The 27,676-nt window shown below is 47.0% G+C and overlaps 1 protein-coding gene across 1 annotated transcript in view; it reads right to left on the reverse strand.

The window, feature by feature from the left end:
- Positions 1-398: 398 nt before the first annotated feature.
- The window catches only part of zcchc24 (zinc finger, CCHC domain containing 24), a 284,924-nt gene continuing 257,646 nt past the window's right edge, over positions 399-27,676 (reverse strand). The window contains exon 4 of the mRNA XM_070865632.1: positions 399-518. Within this exon, the coding sequence (XP_070721733.1) occupies positions 405-518 (114 nt within the window). The 3' untranslated portion in view covers positions 399-404. The remainder of the gene's footprint in view (positions 519-27,676) is intronic.

Raw genomic sequence — 27,676 nt, forward strand, 5'->3', positions numbered from 1 at the left:
GGTTAGTAATGGCACAGAAGGGGTTTGGTTTAAAATATCAGCCCATTATGTACTCCCCCCACCCCCCTTCGCACTTGGTACAACGTCTCTGTAAACAAAGAATAGGCAAGACACCCCCATTTAAGGTGCCACTTTAAACTGCGATTGGTAATACTGTTTCTGGTAGTTAATAATACTATAAATACAACCTGGAAAATATACACGTACACAGGAAAAAGAGTCACATTCTACCAATTTAAGGCCTATTAGTTTGCTGTTTAGAGCGAGATTTTGGTGAATTCTTCTTTCGGCTGAGTGTGGTCCGAGGACTATTAAGCAGTGTTGGGGGAGGGAGGCAGGCTGGCAGAGGGTTTGGGGCGGGGGGGGTTGTTGATTGGTGGTGGTTACAAGGGCTGGCACTCCACTCACTGCACCCGGCGACAGTAATAGCCCAGGACTTTGCACTTCTCGCATAGGTGCTGGGGATGTTCCTTGCTCTGGTCTGACACGTCCAGTCCGTCAGGCTTCTCCAGGGGCCTCTGGAAAAGGAGGAGGATAAAAGGTACAAATTTAAAAAAAAATAATGAATGACGACCAAACACGCACAAACTACACCATGGCCCAAAGAACCTGCCATCATGTGCTTTTTAAGATCATTTTTTGGAAAATATTGACACTTTGCCCACCTAGCAAGTATTTCAGCTTATACAGGTTGGGACTCCCTTATCCAGGACCACCCCTCGTCCGGCATGATTCTAGTGGTCGGGGGCGCATGCGCAGAACGTGGCCGACCTCCACCCGACCTTGGGGCCCGCCGACACTTTGGGCCCGCCCGGGGCACCGACCACCCCGCCACCCTCCCCCTCGGGCTGACCTCCCTTTATCTGGCAAAATCCCTTATGCGGCACAGCCCAGGTCCCGAGGGTGCTCGATAAGGGAGGTTCAACTTGTATAATATACCCTATCTAGACTAATCTTTTTCTAACTTCGCCATCAACATCTCAAGTCGGCCCATCATCCCTTTTGTCTCTCAAATCTCTCCTCTTTTCACCCTATCATAGACCTCCCCCTTTTGTTCTTTGCTCCCCTTCCCCTTTCAGTGCTCCTTAAGAATCTGTTCTTTTTGAACATTTGCCAGTTGTGTCGAAGGGTCATCGACCTGGAACGTTAACTCTGTTTTTCTCTCCACAGATGCGGCTGGACTCGCTGAGATTTTCAGCATTTTCTGTTTTTATTTCAGATTTTCAGCATCCGCAGTATTTTGCTTTTGTATAAGCTTACAGGATATAACAGCTGCTTTCTTTTATTTAGAGAAGGGGGTTCCTAACCTGCGGTACGCCTATCCCTGGGGTATGCAAGACATCGCTGAGGGGTACGTGGGAGAAATTGTCCTACTGTGAATTTTATCTGTTAATTATTTTCTTTATTTCCCACATTACAACAGTGACTACACTCCAAAAGTACTTCATTGGCTGTAAAGCGCTTTGAGACGTCTGGTGGTCGTGAAAGGCACAGTATAAATCCTTCTTTCTTTTATTTATTGATTGCATTTTTATAATAGGCTACTCGGGCAGAGCTTTGAAACTGTGTGGGAATTTGTTGGATAAAGCAGTTAATTTACTTCAAGATGTACCAATGGGAACACAGATACACAGAGATGGTGACGTACAGAGCCCTCACCTCCAAGGGAAGGAAATCTGCCGCCCTTACCCGGTCTGGCCTATATTTGACTCCAGACCCACAGCAATGCGGTTGACTCTTAACTGCCCCCTGAAATGGCCGAGTGAGCCACTCCATTGTACCAAACCGCTTTGTACAATGTCTGGGTATTAAATGGGTTAAAATATTAAACCTGTATGTTGGTGGGGGTGTGAGGGCTGTTGGTAGATCTGGAAAGGGGTATGCACTAAGTAAATCTTGGGAAGCTCCGATTTAGATTTTTTTTAAATCAATCCTCCCTTTTGATGCCCATTGCAGCTTCTTCCTCCATTTTTTATGAATGAGGGTCCCCTGAACCATCACTTGCCACGGCAATATTCTCAATGCAGACCGACTTCAGTCACTACCTAAGTAAATGGCAGACCAATTCAACAAATACTTTGTATCTGTCTTCACGAAGGAAGACACAAATAACCTTCCGGAAATACTAGGGGTTCGAGGGTCTAGTGAAAAGAAAGAATTGAAGGAAATCCTTATTGGTCAGGAAATTGTGTTAGGGAAATTGATGGGATTGAAGGCCGATAAATCCCCAGGGCCTGATAGGCTGCATTCCAGACTACTTAAGGAAGTGGCCCTCGAAATAGTGGATGCATCGGTGATCATTTTCCAACATTCTATTGACTCTGGATCAGTTCCTATGGACTGGAGGATAGCTAATGTAACACCACATTTTTAAAAAAGAGGTAGAGAGAAAATGGGTAATTATAGACCGGTTAGCCTGACATTGGTGGTGGGGAAAATGTTGGAATCAATTATTAAAGATGAAATAGCAGCGCATTTGGAAAGCAGTGACCGGATCGGTCCAAATCAGCATGGATTTATGAAAGGGAAATCATGCTTGACAAATCTTCTAGAATTTTCTGAGCATGTAACTAGTAGAGTGGACAAGGGAGAACTAATGGATGTGGTGTATTTGGACTTTCAAAAGGCTTTTGACAAGGTCCCACACAAGATATTAGTGTGCAAAATTAAAGCACATGGTATTGGGGATAATGTATTGACATGGATAGAGAACTGGTTGGCAGGCAGGAAGCAGAGAGTCGGAATAAACAGGTCCTTTTCAGAATGGCAGGCAATGACCAGTGGGGTGCCGCAGGGTTCAGTGCTGGGACCCCAGCTATTTACAATATACATCAATGATTTGGATGAAGGAATTGAATGTATATCTCCAAGTTTGCAGATGACACTAAGCTGTGTGGCAGTGTGAGCTGTGAGGAGGATGCTAAGAGACTACAGGGTGACTTGGACAGGTTAGGTGAGTGGGCAAATGCATGGCAGATGCAGTATAATGTGGATAAATGTGAGGTTATCCACTTTGGTGGCAAAACAGGAAGACAGAATATTATCTGAATGGTGGCAGATTAGGAAAAGGGGAGGTGCAACGAGATCTGGGTGTCATGGTACATCAGTCATTGAAGTTTGGCATGCAGGTACAGCAGGCGTGAAGAAGGCAAATGGCATGTTTGCTTTCATAGCTAGAGGATTTGAGTATAGGAGCAGGGAGGTCTTACTGCAGTTGTACAGGGCCTTGGTGAGGCCACACCTGGAATATTGTGTTCAGTTTTGGTCCCCTAATCTGAGGAAGGACGTTCTTGCTATTGAGGGAGTACAGCGAAGGTTCACCAGACTGATTCCCGGGATGGCAGGACTGACATATGAGCAGAGACTGGATCAACTGGGCTTGTATCCACTGGGGTTTAGAAGAATGAGAGGGGATCTCATAGAAACATATAAAATTCTGATGGGATTGGACAGGTTAGAGGCAGGAAGAATGTTTCTGTTGCTGGGGAGTTCCAGAACATTGGGTCACAGTCTAAGAATAAGGGGTAAGTCATTTAGGACTGAGATGAAGAGCAACTTCTTCACTCAGAGAGTTGTTAACCTGTGGAATTCTCTACCGCAGAAAGTTGTTGAGGCCAGTTCATTAGATATATTCAAAAGGGAGTTAGATATGGCTCTTACGGCTAAAGGGATCAAGAGGTATGGTGAGAAAGCAGGAAAGGGGTGTTGAGGTTGAATGATCAGCCATGATCTTATTGAATGGTAGTGCAGGCTTGAAGGGCCGAATGGCCTACTCCTGCACCTAATTTCTATGTTTCTAACAGTCCTTTTCACACCACTAAGTAAGAAGGAACAAGAAAAAACCCATTCAGTCCATCTAAGTTGCCCTGTTGCTGCGGTCCATGACCACGGCAGCTGGGGAATTTAAATTCAGTTAATAAAATAAATCTGTAATTAAAAAAGCTAATGTTGGTAACAGAGCGATGGCTGCCAATGAACAGGAAGCTGTGGTCAACGACAGGAAGCTTCTGCGCAAAAACCTGGTTCATGTATTAATGTACAATGTTGTAATATTGCTATCATTGCTATTTCTGCTTTGTTTCCCCAGCATCCGTGTGTCCCAGAGTGAACAACCCAAAAAAACAGAGACTGCACATATACAACTGCTTCAACTGCGTTGGCAGCAGTCGCTGCCTATCAGTAATGGTGACCATGAAACTAGCGGACTGTCGTAAAAACCCATCTGGTTCACTAATGTCCTTTAGGGAAGTAAATCTGCCACCCTTAACTGGTCTGGCCTATATGTGACTCCAGACAGACCCACAGATCCTCTGAAATGGCCCAGCAAGCTGCTCAGTTGTAAAAAAAAAGCCCGACAAAGTCAGCACTGTGGGAGCACCTTCACCACCAGCGGTTCAAGGCGGCTCACCACCACCTTCTCAAGGGCGATTTGGAATGGGCAATAAATGCCAGCCTTGCCAGCGAAGCATACACATACCACGTTACCAAGCAGTTATTTGATGCATTTAAGGGGAAGCTAGATAAGTACATGAGGGAGAAAGGAATAGAAGGCTGTGTTGAAGGGAGGGAAGATGAAGTAGAATGGGAGGAGGCTCATATGGAGCATTAACACCAGCATGGAGCACTGGGCTGAATGGCCTGTTTCTGTGCTGTCAATTCTATGTAAAGCTAGCCCTCTTAAAGGCTGACTGATGGACCTTGAACGTGTGTAGACTAGTATCCTAGTTTGTACGAAATGTAAGGTTAGCTTCACTGATCCTCACTTCCAAAAGTCTTGCCTGAAAGCAGCACTGGTTGAAGATAGAGTTACAGATGAGCCCGCAATCTGTGCCCCCATCGAGCAAGGCATTGGCAAATTTAACCTATAGTGAGATAGTCACTTCAGATACTGACTGGATTTACTCTGCTCACTGTAGTTAGTGCGGGGAACTTGTACATCGAGACCTCGCCCAAATACAGTATTACCATCAATAGTGCTTTAGAAATTTACCAATGGAGATTCCTATCTACCCGAGTGTGAGAGACAGACGGATTAAATCCAGACCATTTCCCGATTCTTAGGCATGATCTCCCATCCTATCGGTCATCATCATCATCATAGGCAGTCCCTCGAAATCGAGGAAGACTTGCTTCCACTCTAAAAGTGAGTTCTCAGGTGACTGAACAGTCCAATACGGGAATTACAGTCCCTGTCACAGGTGGGACAGACAGTGGTTGAAGGAAAGGGTGGGTGGGGAAGTCTGGTTTGCTGCACGCTCCTTCCGCTGCCTGCGCTTGTTTTCTGCATGCTCTCGGCGACGAGACTAGAGGTAGCCAGATGTCAACTGCCCATCGTCACCTATGCATAAACAGACTAATAGGCAAATATCTACACGATTCAACCCTTGTATTTCATGTGGGGGCTGTGCATGGAAAATGAAAACATCACAAGTGAACTTGCGAAATGGGATCTGCGGTTGCTGCCCTTTGTTACTTCGAGACTTGACTATTCCATCGCACTCCTGGCTGGCCTCCCACATTCTACCTTATATAAACTTGAGGTCATCCAGAACTCAGTTGCCCATGTCCTAACTCGCACCAAGTCCCGCTCACCCATCAACCCTGTGCTCGCTGACCTACATTGGCTCCCGGTTAAGCAACGCCTCGATTTCAAAATTCTCAGCCTTGTTTTCAAATCCCTCCATGGCCTCATCCCTCCCTATCTCTGTAATCTCCTCCAGCCCCACAACCCCCCTCCCCCCACCCCCCCCCCAGAGATATCTGCGCTCCTCTAATTCTGCCCTCTTGAGCATTCCTGATTATAGTCGCTCCACCATTGGTGGCCGTGCCTTCTGTTGCCTTGGCCCCCAAGTGCTGGAATTCTCTTCCTAAACCTCTCCGCCTCTCTTTTCACCTTTTAAGGCGCTCCTTAAAAACGACCTCTTTGATCAAGCTTTTGATCATCTCCTTATGTGGTTCATGTCAGATTTTTGTCTTAAAACACTCCTGTGAAGCACCTTGGGACATTTCACTACGTTAAAGGCGCTATATAAATACATAAGAATATAAGAAATAGTAGGCCATACGGCCCATCGAGCCTGCTCCGCCATTCAATAAGATCATGGCTGATCTGATCATGGACTCAGCTCCACTTCCCCGCCCGTTCCCCATAATCCCTTATCGTTCAAGAAACTGACTATTTCTGTCTTAAATTTATTCAATGTCCCAGCTTCCACAGCTCTCCGAGGCAGCAAATTCCAGATTTACAACCCTCAGAGAAGAAATTCCTCTTCATCTCTGTTTTAAATGGGCGGCCCCTTATTCTAAGATCATGCCCTCTAATTCTAGTCTCCCCCATCAGTGGAAACATCCTCTCTGCATCCACCTTGTCAAGCCCCCTCATAATCTTGTACGTTTCGATAAGATCACCTCTCATTCTTCTGAACTCCAATAAGTAGAGGCCCAATCTACGCAACTTTCCTCATGAGTCAATCCCCTCATCCCCGGAATCAACCTAGTGAACCTTCTCTGAACTGCCTCCAAAGCAAGTATATCCTTTTGGAAATATGGAAACCAAAACTGCACACAGTATTCCAGGTGTGGTCTCACCAATACCTTGTATAGCTGTAGCAAGACTTCACTGCTTTTATACTCCATCCCCTTTGCAATAAAGGCCAAGATACCCTTGGCCTTCCTAGCCATGCTGTACCTGCATACTATCCTTTCGAGTTTCATGCACAAGTACCCCCCTGCTGTACTGCGGCACTTTGCAATCTTTCTCCACTTAAATAATAACTTGCTCTTTGATTTTTTCTGCCAAAGTGCATGACCTCACACTTTCCAACATTATACTCCATCTGCCAAATTTTTGCCCACTCACTTAGCCTGTCTATGTCCTTTTGCAGATTTTTTGTGTCCTCCTCACGCATTGCTTTTCCTCCCATCTTTGTACCGTCAGCAAACTTGGCTATGTTGCACTCAGTCCCTTCTTCCAAGTCGTTAATATAGATTGTAAATAGTTGGGGTCCCAGCACTGATCCCTGCGGCACCCCACTAGTTACTGGTTGCCAACCGGAGAATGAACCATTTATCCCGACTCTCTGTTCTCTGTTAGTTAGCCAATCCTCTATCCATGCTAATATATTGCCCCCAACCCCGTGAACTTTTATCTTGTGCAGTAACCTTTTATGTGGCACCTTGTCAAATGCCTTCTGGAAGTCCAAATACACCACATCCACTGGTTCCCCTTTATCCACCCTGTTCATTACATCCTCAAAGAACTCCAGCAAATTTGTCAAACATGACTTCCCTTTCACAAATCCCTGCTGACTCTGCCTGACCGAATTTTGCTTATCCAAATGTCCTGCTAATGCTTCTTTAATAATGGACTCCAACATTTTCCCAACCACAGATGTTAGGCTAACTGGTCTATAGTTTCCTGCTTTTTGTCAAGTTGTTGTTGACTACAGATTGGAGGAGAAAGCGTCTTTAGAAGAAGTTCAGAAAATGATTTGCCTTTTAGAGTTTCCCTGAAAACTATTTACGGCGAAAAAAACGTTTTTGTTTTTGGAAACGTGTTTATGCTGCGACACTATCAGTATAAAAAGCACAGGGTTTTTTTTTGCAATGGCGGTGGTTTGGTAATTCAACCACAGCTTTCACAGAACAACTCAAACCTCTAAATTGCAACAGCTGTGTGGCTAAGGCCAGCGATGAATCATCTATCGCTGCTCAGCGCGCCAGATTCGAGGGACCGCCTAATAAGAAGATGATTCCCAGAATAAGATTTCATTTAACTGAAAGACCAGGTGTTTGAGTGTTTTTCAGTACAACATGCCATTTTAACATCAAGCGTTGTTGATACTTGAATCTGTTTATTATTGATATTCATTGCATATTACAATCAAGCGGTGTAATTCGAGTGGTGCCAAGGCCTTGTAACATGGCTGTTGAATGAAAGGTGTGCGGAGTGATATCATTGTCACTGCATCTATCTCTGTATTTACACCTGCATATCTTGCATCTAACATGCTTCTGTCACACTCCTTGGGGCAGATTTTCCGGTCCTTTGCGCTCCGTTTTTCGCCCCAGAACGGCGGCAATGAGGTCTTCTGGCCGGGCGGTCAGCCTCCAACGCCCCGTGGAGGTTTTTGGGGCAGGTTTTGCGGTGGCGCGGAGCAGTACCGCCCGGAAGAGCTGCGCGGGTGTGCAACGCCCCCGGCGTGCACTTTGAGTCCCGCCCAACCCGTCCGCCCCGCAGTGACTGCCTGTAAATGCGGGCGGGCCGACATATACCGACTGCAGAGAGCTAAGTAATAACGTTCTCAGGTAAGTGTGATCATTTTTCTCTTTGATTTCTTATTGAGATTTATGGTGTGGTGGCGTGGGCTATGCATTGGGAATGTTTATGTGGGATTTTTCCAGGTTTCTTTTTCTCCCCCAGGCCCCTCTCAGAGCGCTCCCTGGCGACTCTTTAGCTCGGGATTTTCCCATGCTAACGCCCAAGAGAGGTGTACAATGCCTCCCTTAGTGCTGCGCCCCAGACACAGGACCCAGCTGCCCAATTTTGAAGATTGAGGCGCAAACTGTTCCCGGGCGCAAACTTTATCGCCCCGCCGCCATTACCACCCCAAAATCATCAAAGCCGAAAATCCAGCCCTTAAATGTCACACTTTGTTACAGGGGACAAACCACCTTAAATAAAAAGCTAGTCAAGGACTGAAACTGGAAATTTGCACGAACCTTTCAATTGGCAAACATGCTCGCCAAGCAGCAATTACGCTCTGAATGACCTCAATACAGTGTTTCCTTAGCAGCAATTACACTTTGACGTTAGAGAGACATCAGCACAATGATACATTGTGCATTTCATAGTATAATACTCTGGGTCCTCATTAAACAACATACTACCCAATTTCGTGTGAGCAACAATACAATGCGATTTGCTAGTGATAATGAAAAACTAGTGAGACAGCCATCCCTCAAACAAGAAAGGCTTTCTATCTGTGATTGGCTCAACAGGTTCAGACAGCAGCTGAACCACATGGACCAGAAAGGCCTCAGATCCGATGATAGGCGCATTCCTGGGATGAAGGGGTTTCGTATGAAGAAAGGTTGAGCAGGTTGGATGCTCATTGGAGTTTAGAGGTGATCTTATTGAAACCTATAAGAGTCTGAGGGGGCTTGACAGGTTGGATGCAGAGAAGATGTTTCCACTCGGGGGGGAATCTAGAACTAGGGGGCATAGTTTCAAAATAAGGGGTCGCCCATTTAATACAGAAATGAGGAGGAATTTCTTCTCCTAGAGGGTCGTGAATCTTTGGAATTCTCTACCCCAGAGAGTGTGGAGGCTGGGTCATTGAATGTATTTAAGGTGGAAATAGACAGATTTTTGAAAGATAAGGGATTGAAGGGTTATGGGGAGCGGGCGGGGAACTAGATTTGAGGCCATGATTAGATCAGCCATGATGTTACTGAATGGCAGAGCAGGCTCGAGGGGCCGTATGGCCTACTCCTGCTCCTATTTCTTATCTTCTTATGAAATGTGGGTTTGACAGGGGGCGATAAAATAGACGGAGCTCCAACACTTGATGCCTATCCAGGACCTTCTGCTGGAAGTGCACATACGTGGACATTGGGTCAGAACAGGATCAGCCATGGCTGTAACGCCCTTATGTTGTTGAAATAGTTTACTGCCAAGGCTCACACGTGAAAAAAAAAACAAGTTGGTGAGGTACCTGAGGGCGAACTGTGCCCTTGGAACAGTGCTTAAGAGAGCGGGCAGCTCCTTCAGGAGAGAAAAGAAAAAAAGGCTTGCATTTATATAGGTCGGGCAGCATCTGTGGAGAGAAACAGAGTTAACGTTTCGGGTCTGTCTGTGACCGTTCCTCAGAACTCTTTGTCAAGACAAAGGATCACAGACCCAAAACGTTAACTCTGTTTCTCTCCACAGATGCTGCCTGACCTGCTGAGAGTTCCAGGATCCACAGTATTTTGCTTTTGCATTTATATAGCGCCTTTCACGGCCACCGGACGTCCCAAAGCACTTTGCAGCCAATGAAGTACTTTTTGGTGTGCAGTCCCTGTTGTCATGTAGGAAACGCGGCAGCGAATTGGCACACAGTAAGCTCCCACAAACAGCAATGTGATATGGCCAGACAATCTGTTTTTCTTATGCGGATTGAGGGATGAATACTGGCCAGGACACTGGGGAGAGCTCCCCTGTTCTGCTTCTAAATAGTGCCACCTGAGAGATTTAACGTCCCATCCGAAAGATGGCACCTCCGACAGTGCGGCACTCCCTCAGCACTGCGCTGGCAGCGTCAGGCTAGATTTTTGTGCTCAAGCCTCTGGAGTGGGACTTGGACCCACAACCTTCTGACGCGGAAGCGAAGGTGCTACCCACTGAGCCAGGGCTAAAATTGGCAGAAGGAGAAGAATATAAGAACTGCCAGCTAAAATGGTAGCTCTAAAACCAAGCCTTCACAGCACAGTGAGCAGGGAAAAGACAGAAACTCCCAACCTCGCAATAAAAACACAAAACAAGGCAACTTGGCCACTCTCGTCCGACAATCAATGCGACGTGTTTACCAATGAATGTTTCATTTGGAGCAGTGCAGTGTATGTACTCACCAAATTGGACTGGAGGGTGCCTAATGTAAATTGGTATGACAATCTAACCTTTTCTGCCCCCAATAATCCACTTTTTCATTGTCTGAAAAGTTACCTCCCCGTAACAAGCTGGACCAGCATTAAAGTCAAGAGTGAATCCCACGCCTCATACTTTAATTTACATGCACTCTGCCTCTTAGCCACTCGGCTCACTTCCTTGAATTTATGTGTGTATTTCCATCTGACTGACAATTCCTTACTCAATTCCCTGTCCATTTCATTTAATCTCAGCCCCCCATCATTATTGTCTCATGTGCTAAATATAAACCACTGGCTTGCACACAATTAACTGTCTGTATACGTTACCTCAGTCACTGCCATTTCTGAATGGATGGTCCCACTGCTATTTCCAGATGGCCTTAAAACTTGACACTTCATTTTAAATGTGAAAACTAGAAACATCAAACCACACTGGTATTTCACATTCAATACGCTAGGTTCTGTTTTTCTGCAACTGATTATTTAGTTAACGTTCGTTATTCAGCACTGTTACACACTTGCTGATACCTGGTCTTGGCCTCAACTCCACTTTCCTGCCCGCTCCCCATTATCCATAGCCCTTCACTCCCTTATCGTTCAAAAATCTGTCTATGTCCTCCTTAAATAGATTCAATGACCCAGCCTCCACAGCTCTCTGGGGCAGAGAATTCCAAAGATTCACCACCCTCTGTGAGAAGAAATTCTTGGATGTCGAGCAGCTTCACAAGGAGTCCGCTTCGGCCTCTGTAACAAATGCATATTTACAGCTCAAATTCAGATTTTGGGCAATTATCCCTCGCAAGTCCCTCAGCTCAGAAGAGTAAAGATGTCTTACTGCAATTATATCATTATCATCATAGGCGGTCCCTCGAACGAGGATGACTTGCTTCCACGAGAGTTCACAGATGTTTCAATGAAGGACCCGATGTTCCAATCCTGAACTCCAATTGAGGGGGTGGAAGATGCTTGTACATGATTTTTTTTTTAACGTGTGGTGACCGTTGCACATCAGCCACCACACGGGCTTGACAGAGCTAGGCCTTTATCCAATGGCAAGGGTTAACCAGGACGACTGGAGACCTGCTCTGCTGCACGGACCTAGTTCGCACACATATCCCAGTGTGGGCAGCTCCGTGCTGCCCCTGGGCCCTCATTCGCCGCACCTCCGCCCACGATGTTCCAGGGCCCGGCGCTCCAGCTCTATTTATAGCCCCGACCTGCGATGGTGTTCTCACACAGGTCGGGGTGCAATTATATATGGGCCCTGGTAAGACCGCACCTCGGGTATTGTGAACCGTTTCGCTTTCCTTACCTAAAGAAGGATATACGGAGATGAAGAGGGATTTCTTCTCTCAGAGGGTTGTGAATCTTTGGAATTCTCTACCCCAAAGAGCTGTGGAGGCTGGATCATTGAATATATTTAAGGGTTATGGGGAGAGGGCAGGGAAGTGGAGTTGAGGCCAAGACCAGATCAGCCATGATCTTATTGAATGGCAGAGCAGGCTCGAGGGGCCGAATGGCCGACTCTTGCTCCTATTTCTTATGTTAAGTTATGTTCTTTTACTTGCCATAGTGCGAGTGCAACGAAGGTTCACCAGACTGATTCCTGGGATGGGGGGATTGTCCAATGAGGAGAGATTGAATACACCAGGTCTATGGGGCTCAATTTCGGCGCTTTTCTCCGTTCAGAAGTGCTCTGAAAAATTTCCTTCCTACTTTGGCCACTGTCCGGCCTCTTCCCTGTGGTCGCGCAGCATGGCCAGTCGAGTCGAGGGTGGAGCCAGCGTCCTGCACCGAAAACAGTGCTGGGACATCTACACATGCGCAGTGGAGTGTCCGCGCATGCGCAGTAGCTCCTCGCCCCCAGCCTCTCCGTGTCTTGCTGCAGCCACTGTGTGGGACCCGATGCCGGCCAAATGAAGCATATGAGCCAGACTGTGTCAAATTGCTCACTGAAGAGGTTGGTGGGTGGCAGTGTGTTTGATAACATGCAAATGTATGGGGGAAGAGGGTAGAGGAGAAACATTATGTGAAGTTTTAATAATTTGATTGGAAAATGCCTGTTTATGGACTTAAAATGGAAAATACATTTGCTTATTGGGGAGCTGTGTGTGCATTAACAGGCGATGCAATCAGTTTAAATAGCATGTTTCTTTAGATACCCACGTTGAAAAGCCTTAACCCTACTTTGGTAAATGCATCGATTTGAAGCTTCAATCACTTTAATCTTAGAAATCGCACAGGGAGGCCACTCGGCCAGGGCAAGGGGCGGCCGGGCAGGAGAACTGATAGAAATCATCAGCAGGCAGGAACACTATCGGTTCTCCTGCCCGCCCCCTAGCCCAGGCTGAGTGGCCTCCCGCACCAGCTGGCCCTCTGCCTTCCCGGGCCGAGTTTGAAGATGAAGGTAGGACTTACTTCAATTTTTTATTTCTTCTTGAATTCTTAGTACTTTTTGTTTGCAAGGTTCGGTGGTTTGTAAGGCTTGGTGGTTTAGATGCCGGCAGGTCCTCTCCGCTTCCCGCCCCTATCCCAGGCCGAATGGCCTCCGATATACCTACCTGCGCTGATTTCTTCAACTCTCCGCAAGGGTTTTCTGAAGTGGCCACATACGCTGGCCTAAGTAGGTTTGGAGTAACTACTAGCTGGCCAAAGTTGTCTAAATAGGCAGAACTAGTGAAGGTGGCTGGTAACGCCCCCTTTTGAGAAAAAAAACAAAACTATAAAAATTGTAACTAACTCAGTTACACTGGTGCAAATTGATTGTGGAAAATGGGGATTTTTAAGTTACGCCAGAAAAACCAAGTTACTCCAAAATAAACGGAGCAACTCCTGGCCAAAATTGATCCCATATATTCTCTCGGGTTTAGAAGAATAGAAGGTGATCTCATTGAAACATACAACATTCTTACAGGGCTTGACAGGGTAGATGCAGGGAGGGTGTTTCCTCTGGCTGGGGAGTCTAGAACCAGGGGTCACAGTCTCAGAATAAGAGGTCAGCCATTTAGGACTGAGATGAGGAGAAATGTCTTCACTCAGAGGGGGGGTGAGTCTTTGGAATTCTCTACCCCAGAGGGCTGTGGAGGCTCAGTCATTGAGTATATTCAAGACAGAGATCGATAGATTTTGGGATATCAAGGGAAATGGGGATAGTGCAGGAAAGTGGAGTTGAGGTAGAAGATCAGCCATGATCTTATTGAAAATACGGAGCAAGCTCGAGGGGCCGAATGGCCCACTCCTGCTCCTAATTCTTATGTTCTTATGATAGTTTATATCACAAATTATGTTTGTCTTAACTAAAGTCAGAAACTATTGTCAAGGGTCATGGTTCCAATCAATCTCATGCTCAAGAGGAGTGCCAGGACACCCTGAACCGCAGGGTGATGGGGCAAGAGACTCGTGTTGCAATAGGGAGCAATCACAGAGTGATGGGTCCACTGAGGCTCTAGGCGCAAACCCTGGTACCAGGGTGGTACAAGGAGTGCCAGCCGTGGCTCAGTGGGCAGCACTCTCGCCTCTGAGTCAGAAGGTTATGGGTTCAAGTCCCACTCCAGGGACTTGAGCACAAAAATCTAGGCTGACACTCCCAGTGCAGTGCTGAGGGAGTGCTGCACTGTCGGAGGTGCCATCTTTCTGATGAGACATTAAACCGAGGCCCAGTCTGCCCTCTCAGGTGGATGTAAAAGATCCCACGGCACTATTTCAATGAAGAGTAAAGGAGTTATCCCGGTGTCCTGGGTCAATATTTATCCCTCAATCAACATAACAAAAACAGATTATCTGGTCATGATCACATTGCTGTTTGTGGGAGCTTGCTGTGGGCAAATTGGCTGCCGCATTTCCCACATTACAACAGTAACTACACCCCAAAAGTACTTCATTGGCTGTAAAGCGCTTTGAGATGTCCGGTGGTCGTGAAAGGCGCTATATAAATGCAAGTCTTTCTTTTTGTGCCCCTCCCTTACCAAGTGCAATATCACAAGTTGGTCTTCACAATACGGCAGGTGGTTTCCGAAACCCACGATTGACATTCTCAGCAAATGGTTGAAATTTGAAATCCATTAAAAATAGCGTCACTCCCGCCTTAAAGTGTAGCTTTTCTTTAAACCACAACCATAGTTACCGCTGGGCCATTTTGAGCTGCACAGACATTTTTCAGTGTTTCCGATTTCACTGAATCCAGTTTCCAGTTTTTCAGTTTTTCAGTTGCTGTCGGATGGGTATTGGCTGTCATCCAACCAAATTTGAACTCGGGTCAGAAAGATAAATGGGGAGTTTGCCATCCTCTTGCACTGCTCAGTCTCCACCGCTTTTTAAACGATGATATAATAGGCAGAGGTCTTGTGTTTGTTCCATACAAAATACTGAATTGATTTGAATGAAAAATCAGCTCTAATAAGTCCCATTAGTCGCACTTGCCTAGCTGTGGATTGCTTGTGGCTGGCTCACCCAGTTATACTGCGAAACGCTCCCACACACTTCCTCCCCACCACCACTTACCACAACGCCGAATGCCAGTCAGTCTCTGGCCACCGACCAATTGGCCGGAGGGATGCTCATGTGGCTCGGCCGTTAAAAAATCGACTCCGCCTCCTGGGAGTTAATTTCCGGCGCCTCTCCCCCTGCTTCCCGCCCGGGAGTTACAATCCCCGTTACAGTGCCTGTTGTGTAGTGCCCTTGAGTGGAGTCTGTGTGGGTGAAAATTTCGGTGCTGCCCGCCTTGAGGCGGTAACACTGCCTGGTCGCTAACCTTAGCACCGGCCGGTATCTACCGCCTCCAGGTGCGATATTCGGTTGTTTCGCCCCGAGAGGAGAGTGGACCGCTAACGGATCGGTGGCGCAGGAGGCCGACTCCATTTTTTGACGCGAGGATGCATTTATCCTTGCGCCTGGAAGAGGGGGGGAAAAAAAAATCTTGTGGAAAATTTCAGTGCCCTACTGCCCCGCTGCTGCCACAAATAAATAGAAGTTAAAAGCATTCAATTCCGTCACTTACCTTACACTCCGGACGACACCGCCCCGGGATCCTCGATGTACCGATTGCTTTCCCCGTCGGAAATGGCGGCAGGCGCCACGGTAGGCGAAAGCAGTCAATTCCGCAACCATCACGCCACGTGGGCGTCGCACAATCGGTGACATCACCCAGTGGACAGCAGAAGTGAGCACAGCGCCAGCCGACAGCAACCCCCCCCCCCGCCCCCCCCCCCCCCCGGCTAAACCTTCACTGAAGCTCGCGACAGACGCTGATAGCGCGGCGCTCAGGCGGGAATAGCTCAGCGCTCCGTTAGTGCCCCCTCTGGGGCGTGAGCGGATGGCGCCAACACACCGAATTTCCACCCTGCTGCAGGCAACAGGAAACAATAGTTGTACTGCAAAGATCGGAGGAGGAAAAGCAGAACTGCCCCTTGTTCAGCCTGTTCCTCCGCAAATACAATTGTGGCATTGCCACCTCATGAGGAAACACTTTTTGCTTGAATGAGATCTCTCGATTCACTGGGTACTGATGCATGAAACATTCACAAACAGCAGCTTGAACCACTGTTGGATGATTGAGGGGATTACATACGAACTAAAGAATTAGGAGCAGAAGTAGGCCATGTGGTCCCTCGAGCCTGCTCTGCCATTCAATAAGATCATGGTTGACCTTTCACCTCAGCTCCACTTTCCCGCCTGGTTTTCTTGATCAATAAGAAATTCTATAAAATACAAGCAAATTGCCTGTGGCCTCGCTCATGGTCAGTTTATTTTTCACACGCAACATGGCAATGAGGATGTGAGAGAAAATTTTGAAATGTGCTCCACAGATCCATCTAGTGTTCAGAGCCTGCAACTACATTGTGACAGTTGACATACTAATAGTATTTGGCGTAGAAAGTTGGGGTGGTAAATGTTGACATGAAGGTGTGACCAAAAATCGTGACAACAGGAAATAAGATTTGTGGACAGGAAGTGTGCACCCTACACAAGACACTGGAGCTGGAGTAGCAGAGGGTGACTGTCAGGCCCTCAAAACTCGAGAAGTAGAGGCAGAAGGGGTTGAATTTCCATGCAGGACCTCAGATCAGGACCACACTGAAACATTACAAAATCACACTCCAGGCTACTGGTGAAAGAAAGACTTGCATTTATATAGCGCCTTTCACAAACACCGGATGTCCCAAAAAACTTAACAGCTAATGATGTACTTTTTGAAATGTAGTTACTGTTGTAATGCAGGAAACGTGGCAACCAATTTGCGTGTACAGCAAGCCCGTGTGGTGGCTATGTGCAACGGTCACCACACGTTAAAAAAATCCACGCACAGGCATCTTCCACCCCCTCAACTGGAGTTCAGGACTGGAACATCAGGTCCTTCATTGAAACATCTGTGAACTCATATGGAAGCAAGTCATCCTCGTTCGAGGGACTGCGTATGATGACAGCAAGCTGCCACAAACAGCAATGTGATAATGACCAGATAATTTATTTTACTGATGTTGATTGAGGCATAAATATTGGCCAGGACACCAGCGATAACTCCCCTGCTCTCCTTCGAAATAGTGCCATGGGATCTTTCACGTCCACCCAAGACGTTTAACTTCTCATTCGACAGTGCAGCACTCCCTCAGCACTGCACTGGAGTGTCAGCCGAGATTTTTATTCCCATGTCCCTGGAGTGGGGCTTGAACCCACAACCTTCGGACCCAAGCGGCAAGGGTGCTGCCCACTGAGCCACGGCTGACATGACGCCAATAAGCAACTCCACAGCCAGTGGTATTAAAATTATACGAGAAAGTGAATTGGCTTTTGACCACCACTATTGCTGATTATATGTTGGATGCGATAATAATATAAACACATGCTGGAGACAGGATTAGCAAGATTTGTTAATGGGGTGAGATGAAGAAGGGTGCGAGGAGGCCCATGTGGAGCATAAACACCGACACGAACCTGTTGGGCCGAGTGGCTTGTTCTGTTCTGTAAATATTACATAAATGAGGGCTCATTTTATGACCGCATGCAGCTTAAAAAGCCCCACTTGGAGTGCGTATCAACAATTCCGGAAAATGCTAACCATGGCCCAATTTCCAATTAGTGCTCCTGGTGGCCCAGGTTCCCTGCCAGGAACGCAAAATTGGAAAAGTACCTCTTTGGTTGAGATCGGCATGTTTACGTGTTTGGCATATTACTCATTCAATCATTTTTTTTTTAAACCTGCAGTTAATGTCAGATGTTAGAAATATTGCTGAGTATTGATTATCAACCAAACTCTCCCCAAGGCGAAGCGAGAGCTTGTGGGGGCAGGGGGTGGGGGGGGGGGGGAAATGGGGGTCAGAGCCAAACAAACAAGGTACTGCAATGTTAAAGGTGCACCATTAAGAAACGACACACTATAACCCAGTGAGAACGCACACAATCACCACCAACACAAAACAGAAGTACCCACTTTATTCGAGGCCTTGGGAATCATTTTCCTGGAACGTGTGCAAAACAGCTTTGAAAAGTCGGTCAGGGTTTCTGGAAAGATGTCAGGAGCAACAGTTGCTCTAATGATTTGTTCTTCTCCAGCTGCCTTAGCTCATTGCTGCAACTCAGTACAGCGGGGAAGTGTTTGCCTCAGAAGAATTTTCGGATAAATTTTGAGAATAGAGGGAACCGAATTACTGGGGGAAGGTAGAAGAGCCAATCTAAGATTCTGTTTTGCACTCTTAGGGCCGTTTCAAAAGTCACAGAATCCTAGAATGGTGACAGCACAGAAGGAGGTCATTCGGCCCGTCGAGCCCGTGCCGGCTCTCTACACGAGCACCTCAGCCAGTCCCACTCCCCCGCCCTTTCCCCGTAGCCCTGCAAATGTGTTTCCTTCAGGTACTTATCCAATTCACTTTTGAAAGCCACGACTGAGTCTGCCTCCACCACCCTTTCAGGCAGCGCATTCCAGATCCCAACCACTCGCTGCGTAAAAAGGTTTTTCCTCGTGTCGCCTTTGGTTCTTCTGCCAATCACCTTAAGTCTGTGTCCTCTGGTTCTCGACCCTTCCGCCAATGGGAACGGTTTCTCTCTCTATCTACTCTGTCTAGACCCCCTCATGCTTTTGAACACCTCGATCAAACCTCCTCTCAAACTTTTTCTGCTCTGAGGAGAACAACCCCAGCATCTCCAGTCTCTCCACGTAACTGAAGTGAAGAGGATTGATCTACGTAGGGAACAGCAAACAGTAAACTCTACATAAGGTTTTAAGATAAAGTACCGTCTGGCCGCTTTTCACTCGAGCTCTTGTGCGTATTCTCACACAGCTCGGAGGATCAGTTTCCCCTCTGATTCCCAGAGGGTTGTCACTGCAAGCCAAAAGACAGCGAGGGTCTTTGGCTGCTTCGTCTGAGCGATTGCCCACGGGGAATGCAATTGAAATAAATCTCCCTTAATTGGCCGGGCCAGTTCCCTTATTTATGCCCCGAGGGTTATGGCCTCCCGCTCGACCCAATTCAAGCTCCGTGGAAAAAAAAACCCATTCGATTTAAAAATCAGAGCCCAGCCTGCCTGTTCAGAGAACGATGAAGCCCGCAGTTTGCCTAATTATTGGGAAATAATACTTGGCAATGATGCACAGTGTTAAATCAAGCGGTATTGGCAGTGCAGTTTGTATCTGAATCCTGACTGTTCTAAGGCATTAAGAACATTAACTCCAGCTTATGGTAAATCCAAATGAAACACAAAAAGTACATGATGAAATGTGGAAAATGGCCAATGCTGCTGGCAACCATCTGAAAGAGTGATCTGAACTCCTTTACAATAGCTTATAAAAGAATGAAAGACTTTCATTTATATAGCGCCTTTCACGACCACCGGACGTCTCAAAGCACTTTATAGCCAATGAAGTACTTTTTGAGTATAGTCACTGTTGTAATGTGGGAAACATGGCAGCCAATTTGCACACAGCAAACTCCTACAATCAGCAATGTGATAATGACCAGATAATCTGCATTTTTTTGTTATGTTGATTGAGGGATAAATATTGGTCCAGGCGGTTAAGAAAGCAAATGGCATGTTGGCCTTCATAGCGAGGGGATTTGAGTACAGGGGCAGGGAGGTGTTGCTACAGTTATACAGGGCCTTGGTGAGGCCACACATTGTGTACAGTTTTGGTCTCCTAACTTGAGGAAGGACATTCTTGCTATTGAAGATGTGAAACGAAGATTCACCAGACTGATTCCCGGGATGGCGGGACTGACATATCAAGAAAGACTGGATCAACTGGGCTTGAATTGACTGGAGTTCAGAAGAATGAGAGGGGACCTCATAGAAACGTTTAAAATTCTGATGGGTTCAGACAGGTTAGATGCAGGAAGAATGTTCCCAATGTTGGGGAAGTCCAGAACCAGGGGTCACAGTCTAAGGATAAGGGGTAAGCCATTTAGGACCGAGATGAGGAGAAACTTCTTCACCCAGAGAGTGGTGAACCTGTGGAATTCTCTACCACAGAAAGTTGTTGAAGCCAATTCACTAAATATATTCAGAAAGGAGTTAGATGAGTCCTTACTACTAGGGGGATCAAGGGGTATGGCGAGAAAGCAGGAATGGGGTACTGAAGTTGCATGTTCAGCCATGAACTCATTGAATGGCGGTGCAGGCTAGAAGGGCCGAATGGCCTACTCCTGCACCTATTTTCTATGACACCGGGGATAACTCCCCTGCTCTTCTTCGAAATAGTGCCATGGGATCTTTTACGTCCACCTGAGAGGGCAGACGGCGCCTCAGTTTAGCGTCTCATCCAAAAGACAGCACCTCCGACAGAGCAGCACTTCCTCAGCACCGCACTGGGAGCGTCAGCCTAGATTTTTGTGCTCAAGACCCTGGAGTGGGACTTGAACTCACAACCTTCTGACTCAGAGGCGAGTGTGCTGCCCACTGAGCCACAGCTGACACTCTGAATGAAATCCAAAAGGGCAGCTTATTTAGAGAAATGCAATATTGAACAATATGTAACCCATCACCTCTAGGAAATAGAATGTGTCTGCTTTCTAAATTGGTAGGTATTGGGTCCAAGCCTTGGGGCTCTCAGCTGCTCCAATCCGCCCGTGTGTGCACTGTGACAGAACATCAACTTAACCCATCCCTGGGGAGGAAAACATTGCCAATCCTATTCCACCTTGCCCAAGTACAGTGTGTGTTCTGGCTGCTCCTGGGCCATCATTAGTGGTGGGTGAGGAGTCTCATAACTTAAAGTACGTCCTGTCCCCTGAAGATGAAAGTTGCCACAGCTCATAGAGGAAATTAAGGCAACCCTAGAGTGAAAAGTCTTTCTGAATGTAGAAATGAATAAATGATATGAAAAATATACGGCACAGAAACAGGCCATTCGGCCCAACCAGTCCATGCCGGCGTTTATGCTCCACTCGAGCCTCCTCTCGTCTTTCCTCATCTAAATCTATCAGCATAACTCTCTATTCCCTTCTCCCTCATATGCTTGTCTAGCCTCCCCTTAAATGCATCGATACTATTCACCTCAACCCCTCCCTGTGGTAGCGAGTTCTACATTCTCACCACTCTCTGGGTAAAGAAGTTTCTTTTGAATTTCCTCTTGGATTTCTTGGTGACTATCTTATATTGATGGCCTCTAGTTATGCTCTTCCCCACAAGTGGAAACATTCTCCCTGTATCCACTCTATCAAAACCTCTCATAATTTTAAAGCCTCTATTAGGTCACCCCTCAGCCTACTTTTTTCAAGAGAAAAGAGACCCAGCCTGTTCATCCTTTCCTGATACCCTCGCATTTCTGGTATCATCCTTGTAAATCTTCTCTGCACCCTCTCCAGTGCCTCTATATCCTTTTTCTACGATGGCGATTCAGTTCAAACAGGCCACAGTTTGAATTTTCCCAAGTAAATGGAAATACTTGATTGAATTCACAGCACAGTCAGTACCTCCAGATTGCATTGTGTAAAGAGTTACTCTAAAAGGATTCACGGTGGGGATCTATACATTTCCTGATAGCTGCCTCTGTAAGTCGAGCTGACTGGGTAACTGGCTTGGGATGGATAAACATTCAGGAGTTTTATCGGAGTACTATATGGATCAGGCTGCAGTTATGCCGAACTTTCCGGAGGAGATTGATTGGGTGGGTTTGATGATGGAGCAGATTTGTTCTTGGGCTATGGAGTGAGCAGCATAGCCTTTTCTTGCTCTCTTTCGCTGCAAAAACTCACGAGTGCCAGAATTACAAATGGGTTAGTGCCACCGTTACTAATGGAGATCCTTGTGTTTTCAACTGGAAAAAAAAATGTAGTGTTGTCACTAAACATACTTATAGAGTGCTAGCAAATGCCTCATAGAGCGGCTCACGGGCAGTCTAGGTAAATCAAAAACATTTATTTCACTGTCTCTGAGCACATCTCATAGATCCATACAAATTTACAGCACAGAAGGAGGCCATTCGGCCCATTGTGTCTGTGCTGGCCGACAAAGAGCTATCCAGCCTAATCCCACTTTCCAGCTCTTGCTCCATAGCCCTGTAGGTTACGGCACTTCAAGTGCATAGCCAAGTACTTTTTAAATCCAATATAGTTGTAGAGCTGTTGAAATTCTGCGGTCTAGAGGAAAAACATAGAAAAACATAGAAAATAGGTGCAGGAGTAGGCCATTCGGCCCTTCTAGCCTGCACCGCCATTCAATGAGTTCATGGCTGAACATGCAACTTCAGTACCCCATTCCTGCTTTCTCGCCATACCCCTTGATCCCCCTAGTAGTAAGGACTACATCTAACTCCTTTTTGAATATATTTAGTGAATTGGCCTCAACAACTTTCTGTGGTAGAGAATTCCACAGGTTCACCACTCTCTGGGTGAAGAAGTTTCTCCTCATCTCGGTCCTAAATGGCTTACCCCTTATTCTTAGACTGTGACCCCTGGTTCTGGACTTCCCCAACATTGGGAACATTCTTCCTGCATCTAACCTGTCTAAACCCATCAGAATTTTAAACGTTTCTATGAGGTCCCCTCTCATTCTTCTGAACTCCAGTGAATACAAGCCCAGTTGATCCAGTCTTTCTTGAAGAGTCCGTGTTCCATATATATGTTAAATATGTGAGGTTGCAGCCCCTCTTCCAATATCTGAAGGGCCTGCTCCTCAAATTCTGGTTGCACTTCAATCCCACACTCCTGATCTTTGGGTACAACTGTGCGGAGGGGAGCAGGTAGGTCTGAGGGCCTCCTCGTAGGACTGCTCCTGGGCATGGCCAAGGTGGCCATCAACTGGTCCAGGCAGTGGGCGGTCAAGGGGGTCGTTCAGCCTGACTGCCTGCCTCTCTTCCGCGGTTACATCTGAGCCAGGGTGTCCCTGGAGATGGAGCACGCAGTGTCCACCGGTACGCTCACGGCCTTCCGCGAGAGGTGGGCGCCGGAGGGACTGGAGTGCATCATCACCCCTGGCAACCAAATTTTAATTTGATCCAAGTTTACTGTTAAAAGGTTGATTTGTTTAATTTGTTGGTTTTAGTGCCCCCCCCCTTTAATCAGGGGGCACTTGATTATTGTTTCTACAAAATAGTTGTAGAGCTGTTGCATTGTGAGTGGCTAAGCCAGTCGCGTGATGTTCACAAGACTCAATAAAACCTCAGCCAGTTGGGTTCGGGGGATCCATGACGAGGCAGGTGGTTGTGAGCCTGGTGGATGAACCGGTAATGTGTAGCGTGATTGTTAAACCTTTGCTAATAAACCAACTAGTTCTAAATAGCCATGTGTTGCTATGAATTCTTAAGCAAAGAACCCATAAAGCAAATACATGACAACAACCAATAAAGAGAGAAAGAAGAAAGGAAGACTTGCATTTATATAGCGCCTTTCACGTCCCAAAGCTCTTTATAGCCAATGATGTACTTTTGAAGGGTAATCATTGTTGTAATTGTAGGGATAGAGTGAAAGCTGAGAACACTGCATAATGACTTTGTAAACACCATTCTGTGTTAACTGGGCCCAGTGGAATTATGCACCACTGTGGGGATGCCAACAGCGTTTGTATGTCATGAGAAGCAGAACTTTTGGGCTTGGTCTCGTTCAATTTATGTTCCAGTGGCATTGCCAGTTTACTTATTTCTCATGTGTTGCTGCAAATTCCCTTCAGCTGAGAACTTTCAGAGCAACAAGCATTTATTGCTCTCGAGAAGGAGGTGGTGAGCCGCATTATACAACTGCGTGGCTTTCTCGGCCATTTCAGAGGGCAGTTAAGAGTCAGCCACATTGCTGTCGGCCTGGAGTCACATATAGGCCAGACTTTCCTTCCCAAAAGGACATTAGTGAACCAGTTGTGTCTTACTACAATCTGGTAGTTTTATAACCACCATTTGCTTTTAATTCTAGATTTATTTATTAGCTGAGTTTAAATAACCCAGCTGCTGTGGTGGGATTTGAATTCACACCTCCGGATTCTTATTCCAGGCCTCTAGATTACTAGTCCAGTAACATAACCACTATTCTACCGTGCCCCTTTGAAAATTAACTTACTGAATTCAGAGTTTAATTCTTGCTGTCTTTTTAAAAAGATATATAAGAAAGTTAATCTCAGTCTAAGGGTACCATTAAAAAGAAATATTGATCAGTATTTCCTTGATAAGGTGATCTTTAAGGGCAAACTTAATGATTGGAAAATCGTGGGGGTTAAGCCTGTGATTTTTTGATACGTGCTCTGATATGAGTGAGGTTGACACCCAAGGACCTAAGAATTAGGAGCAGGATTCGGCCATTCAGCCCCTCGAGCCTGCTCTGCCATTCAATAAGGTCATGGCTGATCTTCGACCTCAACTCCACTTTCTCGCCTTATTCCCATATCCCTCGATTCCCTTAAAGTCCAAAAATCTATCGATCTCTGTCTTGAATGTACTCAACGATTCAGCATCCACAGCCCTCTGAGGTAAAGAATTCCTGAGATTCACAACCCTCTGAGTGAAGAAATTCCTCCTCGTCTCAGTCTTAAATGGCCGACCCCTTATCCTGAGACTGCGCCCAGGATAGTACTGAGGGAGTACTCCAATAACAGAGATGCTATCTTTCAGATAAGGCACTAACTGGTGGCCTTCAGATAGAAAAGTTCAGTGTCCCCAACGAATAAATACAAACCAGCAGAGACAAGATTAATGGAGCCAGTCACCTCAAAAGGCAATCATACGATGAATATAATTATTCAATCCTTTTGCTTTAGACCCTTTGTAAACATTTGTAAAACCTTAAACGAAGCCTCTGGTTTGCGTGTTCCAAGGAAAAGAAAGAAAGACTTGCATTTATGTACGCCTTTCACGACCACCAGATGTCTCAAAGTACTTTACAGCCAATTAAGCACTTTTTGAAGTGCAGTCACTTTTGTAACGTGGGAAACGTGGCAGCCAATTTGCGCACAACAAATTCTCACAAACAGCAATGTGATAACGACCAGATAATCTGTTTTTTGTTATGTTGTTTGAGGGATAAATATTGGCCAGGACACCGGGGATAACTCCCCTGCTCTTCTTCAAAATAGAACCATGGAATCGTTTACATCCACCTGAGAGAGCAGATGGGGCCTCGGTTTAGCGTCTCATCCGAAAGACGGCACCTCCGACAGTGCAACACTCCCTCGGCACTGCACTGGAGTGTCAGCCTAGATTTATGTGCTCAAGTCCCTGGAGTGGGACTTGAGCCGACAACCTTCTGACTCAGAGGCGAGTGTGCTGCCCACTGAGCTACAGCTGACACTGAAAAATAGATGGAATGGTGGAATCCGCTCCCAAAACACCAGTGAAAATCCTGGAATATCCTACAATCTAATGTGGTGACAATGCAACTAGGCTCGGTCAGTCATGGTAAACCAATGGGCTTACTGATCAAAGGGTGGAAACATGGAATACGATGACTCAAGGTAGTTTGGAGAAGATGAGGTTAGTGTTGCCCATCTTCTCGTTGCTGAAGTTTCGGATGAAGGTTTGAAGATACAAACCAGGCAGTAAGTTTGATAGTTTCCTGAATTCATGCACATCACCTTTCTGGTTGACACCAGTGACGTGACCTCAGTATTGACAGTAAAGGTGGAAGTGCTATTTCATTTAAAATAATTTAAGTCTACAACAAGACTGAGGCTCTTTTCGTTAGAAAAGAGAAGGCTGAGGGGTAACCTGATAGAGGTCTTTAAAATTATGAAGGCGTTCAATAGGGTACACAAGAAATAGGAGCAGGTGTAGGCCATACAGCCCTTCGAACCTGCTCCGCCATTCAATAAGATCATTGGTGAAGTTCAGCATCATTTCTCGCCCTATCACTATACCCCTCGATTCCCTGATGACTGAGCATCCACAGCCCTGGGGACACAAAGTAAACAGAGTGCGAGGAGGCTCGTGTGGAGCATAAACACCGGTATAGACATGTTGGGCCAAATGGCCTGCTTCTGTGCTGTAAATATTGTGTAACATTCAGGAAACCTACTTAAAATGGAACTTGACTGGTTCAGTTACTGTAGCTCTCACTCTATGTAGCCTTCTTAAAAGCTTCGAAGTAATTCAGAGTTTTTAAACTGCTCAAAGTAGCATCAGCTTGAGCGCGAATGTCAAGTCCACATTGTGTGTGCCTCATAGTGCTACGTGAGATAGAAAACAGCAGCGTTCTGCTGCAGACTTCCATTTACTGTTCAGCAAGCTGAGACTGGTCAAACCCAGTGAGTGACCTCCTGGTCAGCAGAGGAATTTCATTCTCCCAGCCAGATATAAGAAATAGGAGCAGGAGTCGGCCATTTGGCCCCTCGAGCCTGCTCCACCATTCAATAAGATCACGGCTGATTTGATCATGGACTCAGCTCCACTTCCCGGCCTGCTCACCATAGCCTTTCACTCCCTTAGGTTTTAAGGGAATTGGCAAAAGAGCCAGAGACGAGATGAGGAGAATTTTTTTTACGCAGCGATTTACGATCTGGAACGCGCTGCCGACAGGGCGGTGAGAGCAGATTCAATCGTAACTTTCCAAAGGGAATTGGATAAATACTTGAAGGGGAAACATTTTCAGGGCTGTGGGGAAAGAGCTGGGGAGTGGGACTAATTGAATCGTTCGTTCAAAGAGCCGACACAGGCACGATGGGCTGAATGACCTCCTTCTGTGCTGTATGATTCTATGATTCAAACCCAGGATTAAGAATTGTGATATTAGCCATTACATCACTCAGTTCCCACTATCAATAATTAATCCAGTCTCTTTGCTCCTTTACAAACAATCATGTATATTTGTAGGATTTGATATATACAAAATAGTCCAGTAAGTACTTTTGTAGTGTCGATGGGGTCAAGTTTCGGGCCGCGCCTAGAACGCCCCGCGAGCCACGCCTGATTTCCGCGCTCAAAACCGCGCCAAAAACGTACGTCGGCATTCTCCCCTCCCTCAGGTCGATCCAGGCACTCGGCGCAGCGCAGCACAAGCTGTGGGGGGCGGAGCCAGGTCTTGGCGCTGAAAACAGTGCCGGGAACTCTGCACATGCGCGCTACAGTGTGCGTGCATGTGCAGTAGCTCCAGGTGCCCGAGGCTGTGTGGGAGGGGCCCGAACAACACCTCCCCTAGCCCTGGCCGAATGGGCTCACTAGGGCGGTGAAGATCGGACTGGACCTCCCTCCTCGAGCTCCTGCTGCGGCTCTGGCTCCCCCCATCCCTCCCGTTCAGCTCCCACTCCCGGTCCGGCTCTCTCCCGCACCTCCCTCCCCGCCCCCCCCCATGTTCAGCTCCCGCTCTGTTGCCTGCCGCTCCCCTCCCCCCCCACCCAGCTCCTGCTCAGGTCCGGTCCGCTCCCCCACCCCCATCCCCTCTCCATGTCTTCGGCGGGGCCCGCCCGCCCACCCGGCATCTTGCTGGGGGTGGGCCCCGCCCGAAGTCTTCGGCCTGGCTTCCTCTCATCGGCTAGGCCCGTTCAGCCTCCTCCCGCCCCTCCTCCCTCTCTCTCCCTCCCCTCCCTATACCCCCTCCCTCCCCCTTCCACCCTCTCTCCCCCCCTCTCTCCCTCTCCTCTCCCCCCCCCTCCCTCCCCCACCCCTCGCTGTCAGAAACACAGAGACACTGACAGACAGAGAGAG

This window comes from Pristiophorus japonicus, chromosome 22, assembly GCF_044704955.1.
Source record: "Pristiophorus japonicus isolate sPriJap1 chromosome 22, sPriJap1.hap1, whole genome shotgun sequence".
NCBI classification, from domain to species: Eukaryota; Metazoa; Chordata; class Chondrichthyes; family Pristiophoridae; genus Pristiophorus; species Pristiophorus japonicus.